Source organism: Heliconius melpomene, chromosome 10 (assembly GCF_056956725.1).
Source record: "Heliconius melpomene rosina isolate 202511_hmr_F chromosome 10, ASM5695672v1, whole genome shotgun sequence".
NCBI classification, from domain to species: Eukaryota; Metazoa; Arthropoda; class Insecta; order Lepidoptera; family Nymphalidae; genus Heliconius; species Heliconius melpomene.
In genome coordinates, this window is record NC_140398.1 from 9,921,853 (window position 1) to 9,940,727 (window position 18,875).

Here is an 18,875-nt window from a genome sequence, read left to right on the forward strand (position 1 = left end):
TGTTAATAAAAAATGTCCACCTAGCCTAGTTAGCTTCGTGAAAGTATAATATTTCGCACAAAGATTTTTTCCCTGAAAATGGTTCATCGGACCGTAAAATTTACATTACATTTTATTTATAGTTTCATTTTATAAATTGACAGTTACATTAAAAACATTGAAATGATTCGTTTAATTTTTTAGAAAATATGGGCTTCTATTAATTTTTTATCAAAATTATATAGACTTTTTTTGCTGAAAAAATCTGAAAATGTTAGATTTAATGAGCGAACGGCGATCACAATTGTGGTGGTTAATGAAATCGCCTTTTTAATTTTTTGTAAATGTAATCTAATTTAAGTTCGAAGACATCTAACTTGACTTTTAACTTATTATTATTGTTGTAATTTTTATAAAAACTTACCTATATAAAATAGATAATTTTGAGTGATTTAAAATTGAATAATGAATGGTTTAATTAATCTTAAATAATGAAAAAATCAAAGAGTAATCTTGTAAAAAATAAATAAAATTGACGCGATACATTTTATGCCTCAGAACAGACTGTAATTAAACCTTAAAAGTAAGCCTTAGGTACTTTAATTTGAAATTATTTAATAAATTATTTCCTTCGAATATGAAATCTGATATTTATGAAATTTTTAATTTCATTTCGTAGAGGCCGTAGTGGCGCAGTGGTACAGGGTCTAGGATGAATGTGGGTTCAATTTTGACTAAAGGGAATAGATTATTTCTATTTTCCCACTCTGTAGACAATGTGTGATGTTTAATTCCAACAGTTAACCCACAATGCATCCAAAGATAGGCTGAAGTGGAGAACGGATGCTTGGTTCTTTCTGCCTACCCTTGGAAAATTTTGAAAGGTCTTGGAGCTGAAAAAAACTTCTTCCCTTGTCGAACTGAATGCTTAGCAATATTATGCGTTATAAGGAAATAACTAAGTACTTTACCTATAGGTACTCTACACAAACTAACACTAATTACGTCTGTGTCTTTTACAAATAAGTACGTCATATTACGGTTCATAATCAACAGTATCAGTTTGTCAAAACACCCGACAGGTGTTGCATTAAAATTTTATTGATATCAACCTCCATATAAAAGATTATGTACGATTTAATTTGTGATAAATTCTTTCCTTTTGTGTTCGTGTACCGTGACGATTCGATTCCTTTGCAGGGGCGGTTTTTGTTATTAATGTTCCATGGCTTAGGGTTTTTTAAGCAATTAATATATGGAATTAAGAACGTTTAGCCTCTGGGTATAAACACCCTCGACGTTAAGCCTGATGTCAACAATTATACGCTGATGGGAGCTCTTACGGAAAGTAACCGCGCACTTTTTATAGACACTCGTTTACTGCAATTCACAGCATAACTTATGTCACCTGTTTTTTTTTTAAGATGTAGGTACCTAATAGGTGCGTAACTATTTCGTTTTTATATTAGTGTTTATTGAATCTGGTTTAAAAACCCGATAATGACGCCATCTTGATAAGGTTCTTGACTTTGGGGTCCTAGCTATCGATGGTTTAAGCTTTTGTCTAGCCACCGATTACCGTTTTTAATAATAAATGATAAGCTGTGATAAGTTGGTCGTAACTAAAATTTTTACTAGCACTTAAAGCTCAGTTGCCTACCTTAATGTTTAAGTGCCTTAAATTCACAAATTTTTACCTAAAATTATTGTGGTTCTTTTAACATTTGTGATTAGACAGGGAAACCATGATGTTTTTATTTTTTCGTTATAAGAGTACATTTCCACCATTTAGATATTTTGCATTAGTTACTTATAATTGTACTACCATATAATAAATAAATACCTATAAAATAACGTAAACTCAAAAGATTTTGCTCTATTATTCTAAAAATAATACACAAAATATAAATTAAGGGTCGTTTTCGTTGCTAAGATTCCACGACGGGCGCATATTCGGTCGAATGAGCTCGTGATCGAGTTTTACCGGGCGTGGCTTTGTGGGCGGGGACTATACAAAGCCCGCCCGCAGCACCTACACTCATTGCGGCGAATAATATGATAACGAGGATGCCAGACGGGTAAACCGCATCTCTTCTGGTACATATCATTACTGGCATGATTGACTACACACTTATCTCTTGTTGGTTTTATGTTCGAGCGTCTAGTCCACACTCTATAGACGTAACAAGGTAAAAGGAGACATATTAGATTTTTACTATCATATCTATAAACTAAGTATTTTAAAAGAAAAATTATAAAATAATACAATGTGCTAAATATCGGTTTAGATAATTTATATTATATAAAATGTAGCTAAGCAATAAATCGTTCAATGCCATCTAGTGACGGATAGCGGTAACGAGTATGACTGAATATAGCTTGTGTATTACTTTTAAATTTAATAGCAATTAAATTATTTTATACACACTCTTTTAGAATACAATACAATTATATAAATTTTACCTACTCCTGCCTGTTTATATAAAATATAAAAAATAAATGTTTATATAAAATTGCTTCACTAAGCCGGTTACCAACGAACGTATATGGCTAGAGGTTATGACGTTTACGTCGACAAAAAATATACATTTATTGATCTATTAAATTACATTGAAAACCTATAGAGCTATAGATTAAAACTAATTAAGTAATATTAATATTTTCACGCTTGTAAATAAACTATTACTAAGCACAAACTATTATTATTTACTAATATGTATTGTATGCGATACATTTAATTAATTTTAGTATTTATTGTAAAAATATCGCCGCACAATAGCGATTTTTACACCACCATTTTCGATATATTTAGTTGATAATGTTTTCGTGATTTCCGTGATTTTCCGTGATTATGATATATATAATTGATATTTATTATTTTAATATTTTCCGAATATGGTTCGGAAACGGAGTATCTTAACACTACCTAATTTGAGTTACCTCTGCCCACCCTGCTATGCGCGGGATACAATGTGAAAATGATTATTTTATCAAAAAAGTCTGATTCTGATCTAGGATCAACATAATAAAAAAAATAAAAAATGTACATAAAATTGGGCTTTATTAACATTTTTAAATATTTATCTCTTACATAATCATTTCACATTAACAAGATTATTATTAACAAATGTATAAATTTAATCTGAATAGTAAACTTGCAGTGTAAAAGTTTTCTAAAAGTAGATTATTTTTTGTGTTATTTACAACTTAGATGTTAGTTCAGGGACGGCTTTGAATAGATCTGCTACGAGTCCAACATCTGATACCTGAAAGGTAATTAAAATATTAACTAAATTAACAATAAAAAAAATATTAAGTACAATTTATTACATACTTTACATTATATATATCAGTCATATATAGTAAGTAAATTGTATTTGGTCAATAAATACTTCAATAGTAATATGATAAATTAAAGTTAAAAAGGAATAACCTGGAAAATTGGTGCTTCTGGATCCTTGTTAATGGCAACAATGGTCTTAGAGTCCTTCATACCAGCAAGATGCTGAATAGCACCACTGATGCCCACCGCAATATATAGGTCCTGTTAAATTTATTTAATTTTTACACAAAAAAAATGATATTCATATATTTATTTTTTATTAATATCTATGCACATAACAGGCATTGGTATAGTACACATAGTAAATATATAGATTAGATTATATTTTTGTTTAGCATAGATTTTACCCAATGTATCAATGTAGATTGAACACACAAAAGATCATCATTTTGAAAGGTTGAAAGTTTAATCATGTTTTAATTTCTAATGCCTAATTCTTTTATTTAACCCTACAAAAACAACTTACAGGTGCTACAATCTTTCCAGTTTGCCCAATCTGCAAGTCGTTGGGCACAAAACCAGCATCAACTGCGGCACGGGAAGCTCCCACAGCAGCATTCAATTTGTCAGCTAGATCATACAGCAGCTTGAAGTTGTCCCCTGATTTTAGACCACGTCCTGTGACATTTCGATATTTATCATATAGATTATTTTACATTCTAATACAATGAAGAACCTTAGCTTATCATAAAAGAGACTCTGGTTACGGGAAGAAATCCTGAAAGCTTAACCCAAAAAAAAGTAATTGTTGTTAATAGATGTCTTCTACCCAGCTTGCTTTAAGATAGTGTCATCCTTGTTTGACAGAAGGCTGTGAAACATAGACGGATGACAGTTGAACTGACTGCCTATTCCAAATTTTAATTCACCAGAGTATCTTTAAAGTAAGATTAAGTTTTTGATTTTATTTAAAAAACTAAATATAGGTTCTATTTTAAATAATACATTCATCAACATTTAAGGCTTTTGTGAGGCACTGGGATAATGTCCAACTGTAGGAATAGCATTTAGAGCAAATTTAGAGCTTACCCCCTGATACAATATTCTTAGCACTAGTCAGTTCTGGTCTATCAGATTTAGTGAGCTCTTGTGACAACCACTCCACAAGATCTGACTTGTAGTCTCCTCCTGGTGCCTTCTCTACTGCAGCAGACCCTCCTTCTAGAGGTTCAGGAGCAAATGCAGTGCCTCTTACTGTGATCACTTTGATAGGATCCTTAGCTTCTAATGTCAAAATTGCATTACCTATAAAAAAGTTTTTTTTTTACATTTTAAAATACTAGTTTTGTTGTTTTAATATAAAATTCCTCATTTAAATAAATAAAATAGTTATGTATGTTTTAAAATTATTCTTTGCTAGCATTAGTAATAAAAGTTTTACATCTCTTATTCTAAACAACTGATAAGATAAGATGACCTTTAAATATAAATTAAATAATAAGACTATATTTATCTATAGTGTTAAATATTTGGTATTTGAGTTTGTACATAAAATTATAGTTGAGGCAGTTGAGGTGCACTAGCACAGCATCCAACAATAACCATACATGACAGTTGTAGGTTTGATTACCACTTGATTATTTTTATTTCCTTACTGTGGTAACAAGACAATGTTATGCCACTTAACCTGCAATGTCTTAAAAATTGGATAGAAAGTTGGAAATAGTATTACATTTTTACATTCTGCCTATATATGAAATACAGTGTATAATAGTGTTATATTAAAAAATATAATTTATTACAATTTACCTGCATAAATGGTTCTCACAAAAGTATTAGCATCTTTAACACCAATAATATCTGTTATAGGTGACACATCCAGTTTGGCCGCCACTCGAGGAAGGAGAGCCTTGCCAAATGCAGTAGCAGGTGCCAAAATGTGCGTAAAGTTGAACTGCTTTTGAGTCGCCAATATAAGAGGTGTCAAAGACTCAGCAGTAAAACCCTTAAAAGCGTCACTTTCTGCCACTAAGATTTTTGAAACACCACTAGCTTTAGATATAGCCTCTGCTGCCTTTGAAAAAAATATTACATGTTAATTTAATAAGGAAAAAATATTGAACAATTATTTTAGATATAAAGCGATAACTTACTGGGCCACACTTAGTACCAGCTACAAGGACTGATACTTCTCCACCGATTTTCTTGGCAGCACTCAAAGCATTTTGTGTTACTGGAGCTAAAGCTTCATTATTATGTTCTGCTACAATTAAAGTGCTCTGTAATCGTCGTAGCTGAAACAACCATTTAGAAAATTATTATGATTGTCTTACCATTTCATTTCGTTTAAAGCTGTTTTAATAAACTAAATCAATATTTGTAATTTATTATACTTTACCTGTGTTGAAAAGAATATTTGCCTAGTATATGGAGAAAACATTTTAAATTACTTTAATTAATTAAAAACTATTTACATAAAGTTTTTGAAAGGTTAAAAATCACAAATGGCAAAGTCCACCCAGTGTTACCATTTCATATTTTCAAGTTGAAAATTTCAAAATTTTTTTTGTTATCCTTCAATGAGCTCCGTAATTCAAGCCACAGAGTAATAACAAAATATATATTGTTATTGTGTTGTTGTTTTTGAACTACTTCATAAATTTTTTTACATTTTGAAAAACAAAATTTAGTTTTAAATAAAAATAAGTAGTTTTTGGCCCCTGACATAATATAAAACCAATATAAAATATGATTAATGAACGTATCCGAATGCTGTCATTTGTCACTTCCATATCGATATAAAGAACTAAAGATTTCTTTTTCTTAGAGAAGTGAATATTATCATTATTTAAATTGTAAATTGATGTCGGTCTGAGCCTTTTCTCAACGACACATAAAGATAGCAACTTGAATACTTTGGACCTGTTAAAAATAATAAAATATAAAAAGAATTAGCCTTTTTTCGATTTTATTTAAATTGACGAATTGTATTCTTTTTTAATTCTGCTGAATTAGCTTTTATTATCAATTTAGGTATTATAAAGTATAACGTGTTATACATTTAAAATTTAAAAATCTTGAATAGTAGTGTTAGTTGATAAAACAATCCATATTTAGAATTTTTTGTAATAAAATATTAAAATTACAATAATGGCATCCTTACCCATCGTTTCTATAACGCGGCGTGAAACTTTCAGCTCGTGTCACAGGTTGCATAGGTAAAGTATACACTTACAATGAAAAGAGAACTATACTTTATCATAAGATTCAAATTTAATTCACACACATGTTCACATGTTTAACTATATTGTTCATAATATTTTAGCCCATTCCTGGAAGATGAAGAAAACAAAAAATTGTACGGTAAATGCAACAATCCTAATGGCCATGGTCATAACTATGTTGGTAAGTGATTTTTTTATATAATAAAAGTAATTTAATCTTTACACATGAATTAAATTTAATTTAATATATTTTTGTATTATGCAGTATTGGTGACAGTAAAAGGTCCTGTAGATCGGCAAACTGGTATGGTGATGAATGTTCATGATCTGAAACAATATATGCAACGAGCCATTATGGACCCATTGGATCATAAGAATTTGGATCAGGATGTGCCCTACTTCAAATCTGTAGTAAGAACTATATCTAACTTTTTCGTTGTTTTTAGTGTCATGCTTTGTTTTGCATCTAGCTGGATAGGCAGAATAAACTTTAGTGTTAAAAACTGTCACATACTTTCTTCTCAAATTGTTGTGACACTGCATGTTTAATGGTGGAGCTAATTGTTGCACTTTTGTCTACCAGAGCAGGGAAATGATAATAATTCAATTCCCTGAGAGAAGATTAAACTCAGTCTTTGCAGAAAGATCTTACATTGTCTTTTACAGTAGGATCTCCACTGTGCCATCCAACAACCTCTGTAAATTAGTTTTTCAAAATATTCATAGTGTTCATAATACTAATATTTTTATATAAAGATATAATAAATAAATATCTGTTAAAATTTTAGTTGTTATCAAACTTTCGAATCAGTTTTATGATTAGAAAGCTATCTAAGCTTATAATTAAAATGTTAGAAAATGAATAAATTTTATAATCTATATGTAATAATTGGGCAACAACAATTTGATTTTAATATATTTTCTATCAAGTAATTTGCTTACTAAGGTCAAGTTGGTTTATCATATTTAGATAATGTGTTAATTTTTTTCTAATGTAGTTATGTTATACATATCTTTATGTACAATTTAGATTTACCCGTTCTTTGACTTTTTTGATTAAAAGTAATATATTATCAATATTTTGTGACTGAATAACATTAAAAAAAAATTAAGAATTTAAATTGATTTTAAAGTATTTATAAAAATTTAATATTTTAGTACTACTACACTACACACTACTTGTAATACACACTTGTAGTACACTTGTAGTACACAACTTGTAAATAATATTTATTCAAAGATATATCAAAGTTTTGCAATATAAAAGTTTTATAATTTTGACCACTCAATCAATCATTGTCACTATCCGAATAAGCCTAGTGGTATTAAAACACTATGTTACCCACATTCTGGAGGCATTGTTTGCTGAGTGACAGAACTCAACACCGGCCCTTGCCCTTGACCCCAGAGAGAAGTGAAACAATAAATTTAAATAAATTATTTCTTGAACCGGGATGAAACCCACAACCAGTCATGTTTACAGCTACACTTTTTTGCCCCTGTGCTACGACTAGCCTCAATATATCGAGTGCAAATAAATGTTAATTTAGCGAAAAAACATAATTTTCAATTAACTACTTCTTGGTTTTATACAAAACAATGATAATTCAGTTCACATAAAATTATTGTCTGTCAAGCGGCTTTATTACTTTAATGTTTTACAGGTTAGTACAACAGAGAACTTAGCTATATTTATTTGGGATCAGTTGCAAAAAGTGATGGATCAACCACAATTATTACATGAAGTTAAAATTTTGGAAACAGAAAAAAATCATGTTGTTTATAGAGGTGGTTCAACTTATCCAAGAAAAAAGTATGATTCATCGAACATGCATCCAAAGCATCATGATGTTTCTTCTGATTCAGACTGATTTGGCATTTATAAAAATAAGAAAGGTTTGAAGAAATAATATTATTAGCATTTAATTATTTGATATTTTTATATCTACGAAATTTATGGACCATTCCTTCCTATTATATAAGTTTAAAATGGATTGTATAATCATGACAAATAAATAGTTTTTACATAATATTTTGCTAATATGTGTAATAAATAAATATATTTTCGTATTGTTTGATTTTCTTTATTACATTTATATATTACTCTTAGAAATATTAATATTTGTGATAAATTATAATATTTGTGTACTACCAGGGTAAAGTGAAAAAAATATTGAATAAAAACTTTTATTAAAATCACATTTTACATAAAAGTTGAGGAACACTAAGCTCTATAAATAATATAGTCTAACAAAATTTAGCCAACACAATATTTTTTGTGTCCTACTAATTGATGCTTAAAACTCACAATGGAAAATTTATTACTGAATTCAACAATGTTGGTCTAATGTTATAAAATATTTTTTTAACACTTAATATAGAATAAAACAATTATTATTGCTAAAAGATGTTGCAAAGTAAATTCATTTTCTTTGATCTTTCTTTTTTATGTATTTAACATAAAAGTACTATCTAAAAAATATCAGTTAAAATAATAGTAAACAAAAAAAATCACATTTGTGTAAATATATTAAATATTATTAATTTGTCATTGCACATTAATATTACATAAATCACAGTCAAATTTTATAAATCACATCATAATCAGAACTTTACATTATATCTTATTGTTTTAAAATATATAAAACCAAAAATCTACAACAGGCAAGTTTAGTGTTACATGTCATGTCAGATTTTTTTTAAATATTTGATATCATTAAAAAAATGTTATAATCAATTGAGTCGCTATACACAAAGTCAAACGATTATGTTTTTAAAACTATACTAGATAGGTACAGATTTTTTAGCATTTTGTGTTTTAGCAAATAGTGTATAAAGAAACGCAAATTGTAAATTTAATCGATTTCACAAATAAATTAATCGATTTTTTAAAACTTAACGATAATCCTATCTGTACGTCCCTAATTAAAGGCTTGAGAAAAAGCAGCCATTATTACGAAATACGATTTACGACATACTATCAAACGGTAAAAAACTCATGTAACTACCTATACAACTATGAATAGAATTATTTAATATGCCCTCGGTTAAATATAAGTGTCATAATTCAAACATTTTGAAAATCAAAATTGTTATCTCAGATAAGTCTACTATCAACGTTCTTTTATGTTGATTAAAGACACTTCATGGAAAATGGCGCCAAGTCCAAGTGCACTACTTAGTTGACGCTAGTTTCTTCATTTTATGGTTATCCCTAATTTTGACTTTACAAAAATTTTACTCTGTTTGTTATTAACAATACATCAACATTACAGATCACACGTTTATTTTAAAATATCTCCATATTTTTTGTTCATATTTTTGTATAAGTTCCACCTTATATAGCTAAATGCTTGTCTTTTTTGCAAGGATGTTTAATGGTAATATAGGGCACGCCGAGTTCGAAATCGTTCCTTGGCCAGTATTTTAATTGTGGTTTTTGTTCAGGTCTCTCTTCTGATACATTGAAGTATGCGAAAAGCACTAAAGCTGTGTAACTAGCAATGAAAATAAGTACGTGCCAAATACCGTGCATATAAGGGAAATTTATTGAGAGCCAAGTATCACAAAACATACGGTCTATAATCCATGAGAATATTGCCAAGAAGCAAACCGCAACACATCGTAAGCCCAGTCGATAAACTCTAGCGCATTTTACCCTAAAACAAAAGAATATATTAAAAATTATATATTTACTAGTTCAAAAAATTGCAAAATTTTGAAAATATTACCTATTTAATTCTTTGCACAAGAAACCGATAGCCGGCAAAGCTAGAGTCATGAGTGCAAACGCGTTTGCTTTCGGATGCATCACTAAAAAGCCCGTGGAGAGCATTGAGAAGACGCTGGAGTAGAACGCTAGCACTCTCCTGAAATTTAAGTAATTATTTAATTACTATATAAATATAATGTATAAATAATAATAAAATAAAAAAAAATTATAAAAATACTGTATAAAGTAACCTATCACTCTATAGGCAACAATTAAACAGGAAGAATGAACAAAACATTCCAAACGTATCTTTTAATTTTTTTTGTATTGTTACCACAACGAAGATATTAAAATAATTTTTTCCCTGGAGTGGAAATTGAGCCTACAACGATCGCGTTTACAGTCAGACGCTATAGTATGGTTTGTAGAGCCACGATGGCCGCATATCTCATAAAAAGGAAATTGCACGTAATATAAAATATATTATGTAGTAAGCATTGTAATTTTGTCTTTCAACATTTTAGAATCATTTTTAGGTGAATGCTAATAATTCCATTCCAATTACAAGATCTAATTAAGTATATCGTTAACCATATGTATTTTTTTAACTTAATTATTCAACATTTATTTCGTTCGTTTCGTTAAATAGAGTTGCACGCCTTATCTATCCATTTAAAGTAGGTCGCAGTTAGCAAGGATTGTAAAATAACGCTAAACAAAAAACCATAACATCAAGTGCACAAGCACCTACATAATAATACAATTATTTAATATTGTATCCGTCATAAATGAATTTATTTAAAATTCAGTATTATTCCTTGTATTTTTTTGCATGAGTTCAATAAAACGTTCACGTTTTGAACTAGACCTTTCATACAATTTTGAATTCTATTTTGATTCTAAAATAGCGAAGAATATTAAAATATATTTCCATATAATACGCAATTTGATTACCATAATAATATTATATTTCTTCGTATATTTTGTAAACAGAGTTAGTAACAAACGAATGCGAATACGAACATGCAATCCAAATTACTAAAGAAAAATACCTTTGTTAACAAAGCATGACTAATACTCACTATTAATTCATGTTAAGAACTTAAGAAGCCATTATCACATAAAACTGCCAAGGTTACATGCTATAATTAAGTAACTGTAACTCTCATAATTTTAATGTTTATGTAAGTTTTTCCTAAAACCCTAAATATTATAGTAATTTGTAAAATTAACTACCACTATAAATTATAAAATTTTAGTATGATTATGGTTTCAAAATTATATTACAACAATAGCTCAGTAATATTTTTTGGAATAAATAATAAAATGTAAAAATAAACAAATGGTTTTTACAGATATTACTCTGCATGATTAAACCACTCACTATCATAACTACTGAAAGTGGCTTCCAGTGAGAGACTGTAGAAGGACAAGCAAAGACAGAATAAAAACATTCAGATTCATGAACCACTTGTAGCGTCATAATATCGATTGTGGGAAACCTTTTAGGTAAGAGGGAAACATAAGACAGGCTGGCAGCAGACTTGGTACTGATATCGGGCCACAAAGCATTTAGCAGTATAACAGCAACAGTATCATTTCCTTATTTCAGGGCTTCTTCTACTGGTAATTAGGGAAGTTCTAATTATTAATATAATTGTACTGGTAACCAACACTACCTCAGACACTCTTTCTTACATATAATTCATAAAAATAATTTCTATGCTTACCTATTACCTCCTAAAAATTTTGGAAAGTATCTCTTAGGTAAAAACATTGCAAATGCAGCCATGAATACCCATAGAATAGCAAGCTCATCAAGAAGTTGACCTGAAATTATAATTTTTGTAGAAAAAATATGAAACATCATATATGAATTATTCTACTGATTTTTTATTTAAGACATCAATGAAAAAACACTTTTCTATTTGTTTCTTTTCTTTAGTTTGTAATTAAATAGTTTAAGTATTCAAATTTTACATACCAACTAAGCTCAATGTTGCATGAAAATAAGCTGAACTAAGTCCAACAATCATTAAAAGAACCCAAAGGACATTTATTGCTGGATTAAAAAATTTTGCATATTCTTGAAATAGATGTATGAGAACTGGAGGAAATAAAAAAAATAAAATGTTGCTAATCTGAAAGGGAGACAAATAAATAAATCAAATATAAATTTAAGTGTCAATATAAAAGTATGTAATAATATTCTATATGCATTTATTTTTAATGTTTTGAAATATATATATTTGGTAACTTTTACATATATTTTACTTACGGTATTTACAAATTCCGCTATCATAGGCGATATAGAATAATTTGATTCACACCAATCTACAGGTGAACTGCCACGTTCTAAATGCGACCACATTTTTTTGTTTAATTCTCTTTGTTTACAACAAAAATCACTAGATTTATAAATTAAAAAATAATATTGTAAACATTTATTCCACACCAGTAAATATGTTTCAAGTGACTGAATGAAATTTACAAAAAGTATGTCCCTTAATTGCGACGCAAGTTCAAAATCGAAACAAAATAAATAGAAATAAAAATGTAAGAACCCACTCGCGTCGTCAATGAAGATATATCGAGAAATGAGAATGTTATGTTGTATTAAAATGTATTCTATTGTATTATATTTCGTAATCTATAAAACGTCACAGCTGTCAGTTCCTTGGCTGTCACCTAATTTTACAGATGTCAATTTTGGTTTGACTTCTAGAGATGTGCTAAAAGCGTTGAATTGAAAAATCAATCATGATTCATGATACAAGATATTCCGATTTTATAAAAAATCGATATTTCACGGTATATAAATAGTAACATTAATTATTCCTATTTATTAAAGGAATTAATTACTATAATAATCTTCATTTTTTTTATATTTTATTTTAAGTTTGTACTATAGTAGTGTTAACAATGACTAATAAATGATATATGAAAATAAAAATATGCACTTGTTTACGACTATAATATAAAATATCTGGTAAATGAATACTAAGCCAAATAGATTTATTACACATACAAAACACATTGCTACAAACAAAACTAAGCAAAAATAACAATTATCAAATTTTATGTGAAGATTTATCGAAATTGTGAATATTCTGTTTATAAGATAATTAAAATGCTTGAAACTTTTTACAGCGGTTCTGGTGAGAAATATTGTTAGTTTTATCAATATATTACGCTATAATATACGCTGTTTCTTCCGTTTATCAATGAAATGATATTAGATCCTAGCATTCATTGCTATGCAGAGAGTAGCACAGTGGACGCCGTATACTCCGGCCGTGCAGATTCAGCTCGAGAAAACGGTGACCTGTAGCGTAATAAACTTAACTTAAAGACAATTCAACCCTCAGGACACACCAGTTTTTGCATCAACCACTAAAAAAAAACCTTATTTATCGTGTTGCCAGTCTTCCAAACCACTCCCATTAAAGCTGCGTGCAATATCAGCATATTGGAAATTAATGGCAGCGATACTGGGGTCATTGGCAGAGTTAGGCGGTACTTCACTGCAAAACACCGATAGGCCGTGTATAGAGCCAGAGTTCGGCCTCAAATGGAGTTCTGTTTTCATCTCTGGACTGTTGTATCCCAGTACCAACTTGTACCATTTAATCGTATGCAACGTAGAATATAGAGTAAAGACGAGATAAAAAAAATCTATAATAGTATAAGTATAGGTGTATCCTATACTTATACTATTATAGATTTTTGATGCTCTTCGCAAAAATAACGTATCGTTTCAGAAAACCATCCTATCGAAAGTGTTGATAGAGAAGTATTGAGAGGCAAAAGCTTACAAAAGGAAAAATTACAAAAATATTCAGTTCCCACAAATTATGATGTTATAGATATTAAATATGAGAAATTGTACGCACCATCTAATGCATATTATTGTCGTGGTTTAAGTGAAAGGTGATTATTGTTATAATCTTTTAGTTGTTCTTACATAAATATAAAAATCCCAAATAATTATTTATTTTATTATGAAGATGAAAAAATATTTTAACATTTTATTTAGTTATTTACACTTTTGGGATTTTTTGTTGGACTGATTATTTTACTATGGTTTAAAAATAATATTTTTGCGACAACGTTTTATTATATTGAAACCACGTATCTCGGTTTCCATTCAATTTTCGAAACAGAGTGTTGTTTAGCGAAACTTGACGCTGCCTTTTGTTTTCGTACCAGATCAAGGATATGAGTATAATTCATTCCCCTGAGAGGGAATTAAAATTTATAACCATCGTGAGTAACGTTGAGGTGTGAAGTAGTCTATGACAAAAATGTAATTGAATTTTACGTTGCTTGATTCCAGAAACCGCTTAAAAGATAGAAACAAATATACGAATAACATTGACAAAATTGACCGCAAAAATTTTAAAAAATATAATAATTCTAAAACTCGATTGAATAAAAATAAAAGCAGTCGAAAATGTTCCCTTCGAATATTGGAATTAGCCGTACCGACGAAAAGACACTGCCTAGAAACATGGCGAAATAATCAATATATTCTTCCAGATTACAGGGTACAAAATTTTTACATTTACTTTTGATTTATGATAATATAATAAAGTTAAACCTTTGCTTAATAATTATATACCTACTTACCTTAACTGAAATATGTAACACATAATACTTCATAAACAACATATTAAATACCTAATCTACTGAAGTAATTTCTACGCACAAACAAAAAATAATTTGAACTTAAAACTATTAAATTTGCTTGTCTATTAAGACAAAGTGAGTTCTTCAATTCAACGGATACAAACATACAGACAAAATGACATACCACCTATGCTTGAAACATGCCACTGCCTGGCAGGTGGATGGGTAATAAGTAAGTAAGTACCTTCTATGGAAATTACGGTCTCATTCACAAACAGACCCATTTTGAAAACTTCGGCCATTTTGTACTACCGTTCTATTCTATAGAACAATACTTTACCGGGGGTAATTTTTCCAGGTTGAAAGATTAAGACAAATTATAATGGACGAAAAACCTATAATACATTTGCATGAAGCAGTCAACTATTTCCAAAAGAGGAAGGTTAAACAACACCGGTATTATTAAATACATAATTTTATTCTATAATAAGAGGTGTATATACCTACATAATTTTCAAAATAAAATGCATGTACATAAAAAATGTTTATTTACAGATCATTGGGAGTGCAAAATAAAACAAGCAACCCGAAACAAAAGAGACAAGTCAAATTTTTTTGCTCTAAGCTTGCATATAGAATAATACAAAAATTATTACCTTCGACTAATATAAAACTAAATAACGAGTAAGGTCCACATAGCCCAAATACATAATTATGTACCTACATATTTGTTAACGTTGCTCTGAAATGACATCTCCATAATTCTTATTTTCTTCGCTCTGGTAACGATTCAACACGAAATGCCTCCAGAATGCGACAAAAAGTGGGAAACGGAAATGCCTTAATGAGAACGTTGTACCTTAACACTAGGTTCCCGGGTTCCCTCTGTCCTACCCTGCGATGTGTGGGATATAGCGTGAAGCTATAAAAAAACCGGTTAAGTGAGAGTTGGCATCGCCGATCGAGGGTTCAGACGGAAAAACGGACAGCAAAGTGGTCCTAAGGGTTTTGGGTTTTTTTTCCTTTTGAGGTACGGAACTACGGAACCTAAACATAGTATGCAGTGCAATAATATTTTGTATATTTTAGATTACAAAATATATCAAATGTTATACAAGAAGATATAAGAAAGTTATCAAGAAAAAATAATTTTATACCAAATTTTCAAATGGAAATTGAAATTGCTGATAAGGCAAGTTTGTTAGTTACCCTTTTAATCTGCTATAATTAAGTTATTTCAGCTTCTAAATAATTATTTTAAAAGTATGTGTTCCTCTTATAGTTAACATTATGGATTGCAAATATACTCGAAGTTTCAACAATCCAACTATTATTAGATGACTTCGAAGGTAATACCTATGTACATGCATATAATGCTGCAAAATTTACTCTGTTACAACGTAACTACAAAATTATAATTTTTATATTGTTCGCAGAACTAAAGAAGCAGGAAGAACCAGTATGGAATATAATCGATACTCTAATAAATGATATAGTTGTAAATATTGTTACCAACGCATTTATTTATTATATTTATGTACAAAATATTTTAAATAAATTTATAAAATAACACTGATATTTAGGTAACACAAGAATCTGTGGTGAGAGACGAATCAACATCTGGTTCAACATCAACCATCGACGAAGACTTTAAAGATATGACCGAAACTAGTAGTAAAAAATATACCGACGAGGAAGATTTCTTGAATGAAGAAAAAGATATATCGGATTTCATTGTATTGGATATATTAGAAAAAATTATATTGAATAGTGAACAACATGATATAGACACTGAAAACGAAGAATATGAAAGTGTAAATCAATTCTTTAATAATATTATACAAGAAGTTATTAATACAAATGTAAGAGGTATAAATTTAGAAACAGACAACAGCCTCGATATTTCTGAAATTGATGAAAACAGTCACAAATTCTTAACTGAAAATGTTGAAAAACATATTCAAAATTTGGAAAACATTGATACAGACACAATGGCTGACGGTTTTCAAAAAATGTCAGAGAATCAGGAAGAGGAAAATGTTGATGAAGACAATCATAAAAAAGTAACATTTTCAAAATTATATATCGGTAATTAGCAAAAAGATTTTGCTGCATTTGTAGCGATAAATCAAATTGAGTAGAGTTGGTAGATTTAAAATGTTGAAAACTGTCATTTGACATATCTATTGTATCAGTTATATGAAAAAATATTTTGTCAATTTACAGGTAGCGATGGAATAAGAACTTCCAATCTGCATAGGTATGATTTGTAATTTAATTTTTTTATTTCATTAATATTTAATAAATTAAATAAAAAATAAATTGCATAAGTGAATAAATAAAGGTATTCTAGTTATTGTTATTAAAGTTTTCACACTGTATACCTATTGGTACGGTTATACGGTTAACGAATTGTGGCCTCGCTGAAGTTAGACGTATATGACTACGTCGATTTGATTTTTAAAAAATCCTTACTTTTGATTATTTCCTACCCGAGTGAACAAAGTACAAAAATTTAGGAAACTTAACATCCACTAACCTAGAAGTAGGTTAGGTAGGGAAGGCTGACGAGAAACTTTTGAGTCAGTAGTACATAGTTTAAGTTGTTAATTATTGAATTATAACATCATACCTCATTATACATATAATTACAGATATAATCTTAACGCTCATGATGGTCTGTTGAAAAATAGTTTTAAAACTGGTCTTTCTGTTGCTCCACCAAATGAAGATTTACTAAGTAAGTTTAAAGAAAGGCTCCATTTAAAAAAAAATAAGAGATAGAAAGCTACGAAAGTGATCTGTCATATAAGTGTACTGACAAAAAGCAAGTACTTACCTACATATTATTTTTGCAGGTGATGCCGATGAATCTTGGCCTGACGATTTAGAGTTTCCTGTTATAAAAGCAACTCTAAGCGTAAGCAAATCGGTCCAATCGCTTGGCAAAATTGTCGAAAGTGACGAAAAAAGTGTATCAATGCCAGGGGACTTGGACGATGGACATGGAAATAGTTTAGAACTGTCACATAATGAGTATATAAAATTAATAACTAATGAAAAAGAGAATGAAGAGAATGAATATGAAAAAGAATGATCGTAGTTTCATTGATAACAGCGAATTATAAATATTAGATTCAATTAATTAAAAACAATAAATAAAATACAAAAAACAGAATATGAAAATAAAAGCGTGTTGCTAAACCAAAAGAAAATTCTTAAATTCAAAAAGATACAAAAGATACTACTTAACTCTAACTAACTAACTCGGAAACCTGCAAGAACTATCCATATATACCTACTAATGTGCAAAATGTAGTATCTCGATTTTTCCCGCATAGCATGGTATATAGAAAGTATTTAGTAAGTACCTTCTCCGTTTCCTCCAAATTCCGGCCCTTTTTTTTCAGAATTTTATTATGAAGTAACAATAAAGTTCGTATAACATCCAAAAACGTTTTTTGCATAACCTAAGTATTTTAATAAAAAGTAACATTTCTTCGAGCGAAACTTGAACCCGTTATACCTGCATATACTATGCATTATACCAGCCTGCAATTATAGACTGCCCAACTGTGCCACAATGGTGACAATATAAAGTTAAATACTTACTAATTTATTTGATTTGATGTAGCAATAATATTTAAATTTACAATAATGTGACCTTATACAATAGTAGGTACCTACATGTTGCGTCAAACGCTATCAGAAGGACAACGTAGAAAATCAAGTTAGGAACGAGGACAGAATTACAATCATCCCAATGAATTACCTTCTGGCTTCTAAAATAATGCAATATAATTTGTGATGGTGATGGTCATCAAAATATTTGATAAAAGTTTTAAACAATTTGATTTGAGACTTTAAATGAAACACTAGTTTTAACTACTCTATAAAAACCTAATACAATTACAACAAAAGAGAATTTGCCAAAAATCAAAGTGATTTTTTGAAACAAAATAATTAATAAAATTATCGTTGTACATTGTATAATAAGACGCCATTTGTTACGAACGCACGCAGACATAACCCTATCAAAGGGACACCC

At 29.4% G+C, this 18,875-nt stretch overlaps 4 protein-coding genes across 4 annotated transcripts; 2 read left to right on the forward strand and 2 right to left on the reverse strand.

The window, feature by feature from the left end:
• Positions 1 to 3,023: 3,023 nt before the first annotated feature.
• On the reverse strand, positions 3,024 to 5,818 carry wal (electron transfer flavoprotein subunit alpha wal). The gene is made up of 7 exons (XM_085190764.1): positions 5,661 to 5,818; positions 5,416 to 5,556; positions 5,072 to 5,336; positions 4,352 to 4,567; positions 3,789 to 3,940; positions 3,413 to 3,523; positions 3,024 to 3,245 (listed from the first exon to the last, which is right to left on the reverse strand). Exons 1-7 carry the CDS (start codon positions 5,700 to 5,702, stop codon positions 3,180 to 3,182), a joined length of 993 nt encoding a protein of 330 aa, XP_085046890.1. The 5' UTR covers positions 5,703 to 5,818; the 3' UTR covers positions 3,024 to 3,179.
• Positions 5,819 to 6,075: 257 nt separating this feature from the next.
• On the forward strand, positions 6,076 to 8,556 carry pr (6-pyruvoyl tetrahydrobiopterin synthase purple). Its single transcript, XM_085190767.1, has 4 exons — positions 6,076 to 6,480; positions 6,588 to 6,667; positions 6,752 to 6,897; positions 8,151 to 8,556. Exons 1-4 carry the CDS (start codon positions 6,413 to 6,415, stop codon positions 8,355 to 8,357), a joined length of 501 nt encoding a protein of 166 aa, XP_085046893.1. The 5' UTR covers positions 6,076 to 6,412; the 3' UTR covers positions 8,358 to 8,556.
• Positions 8,557 to 8,659: 103 nt separating this feature from the next.
• bwa (alkaline ceramidase) lies at positions 8,660 to 12,898 on the reverse strand. The gene is made up of 5 exons (XM_085190765.1): positions 12,477 to 12,898; positions 12,183 to 12,339; positions 11,929 to 12,028; positions 10,218 to 10,355; positions 8,660 to 10,145 (listed from the first exon to the last, which is right to left on the reverse strand). The coding sequence occupies exons 1-5, from the start codon at positions 12,567 to 12,569 to the stop codon at positions 9,824 to 9,826; spliced, it is 810 nt and encodes a 269-aa protein (XP_085046891.1). The 5' UTR covers positions 12,570 to 12,898; the 3' UTR covers positions 8,660 to 9,823.
• A 529-nt stretch (positions 12,899 to 13,427) lies between these two features.
• LOC146535529 (uncharacterized) lies at positions 13,428 to 18,076 on the forward strand. The gene is made up of 12 exons (XM_085191170.1): positions 13,428 to 13,518; positions 13,960 to 14,128; positions 14,535 to 14,745; positions 15,186 to 15,283; positions 15,383 to 15,511; positions 15,917 to 16,019; positions 16,110 to 16,176; positions 16,264 to 16,325; positions 16,411 to 16,915; positions 17,054 to 17,087; positions 17,482 to 17,567; positions 17,686 to 18,076. The coding sequence occupies exons 1-12, from the start codon at positions 13,428 to 13,430 to the stop codon at positions 17,922 to 17,924; spliced, it is 1,794 nt and encodes a 597-aa protein (XP_085047296.1). The 3' UTR covers positions 17,925 to 18,076.
• The last annotated feature ends 799 nt before the right edge of the window (positions 18,077 to 18,875 follow it).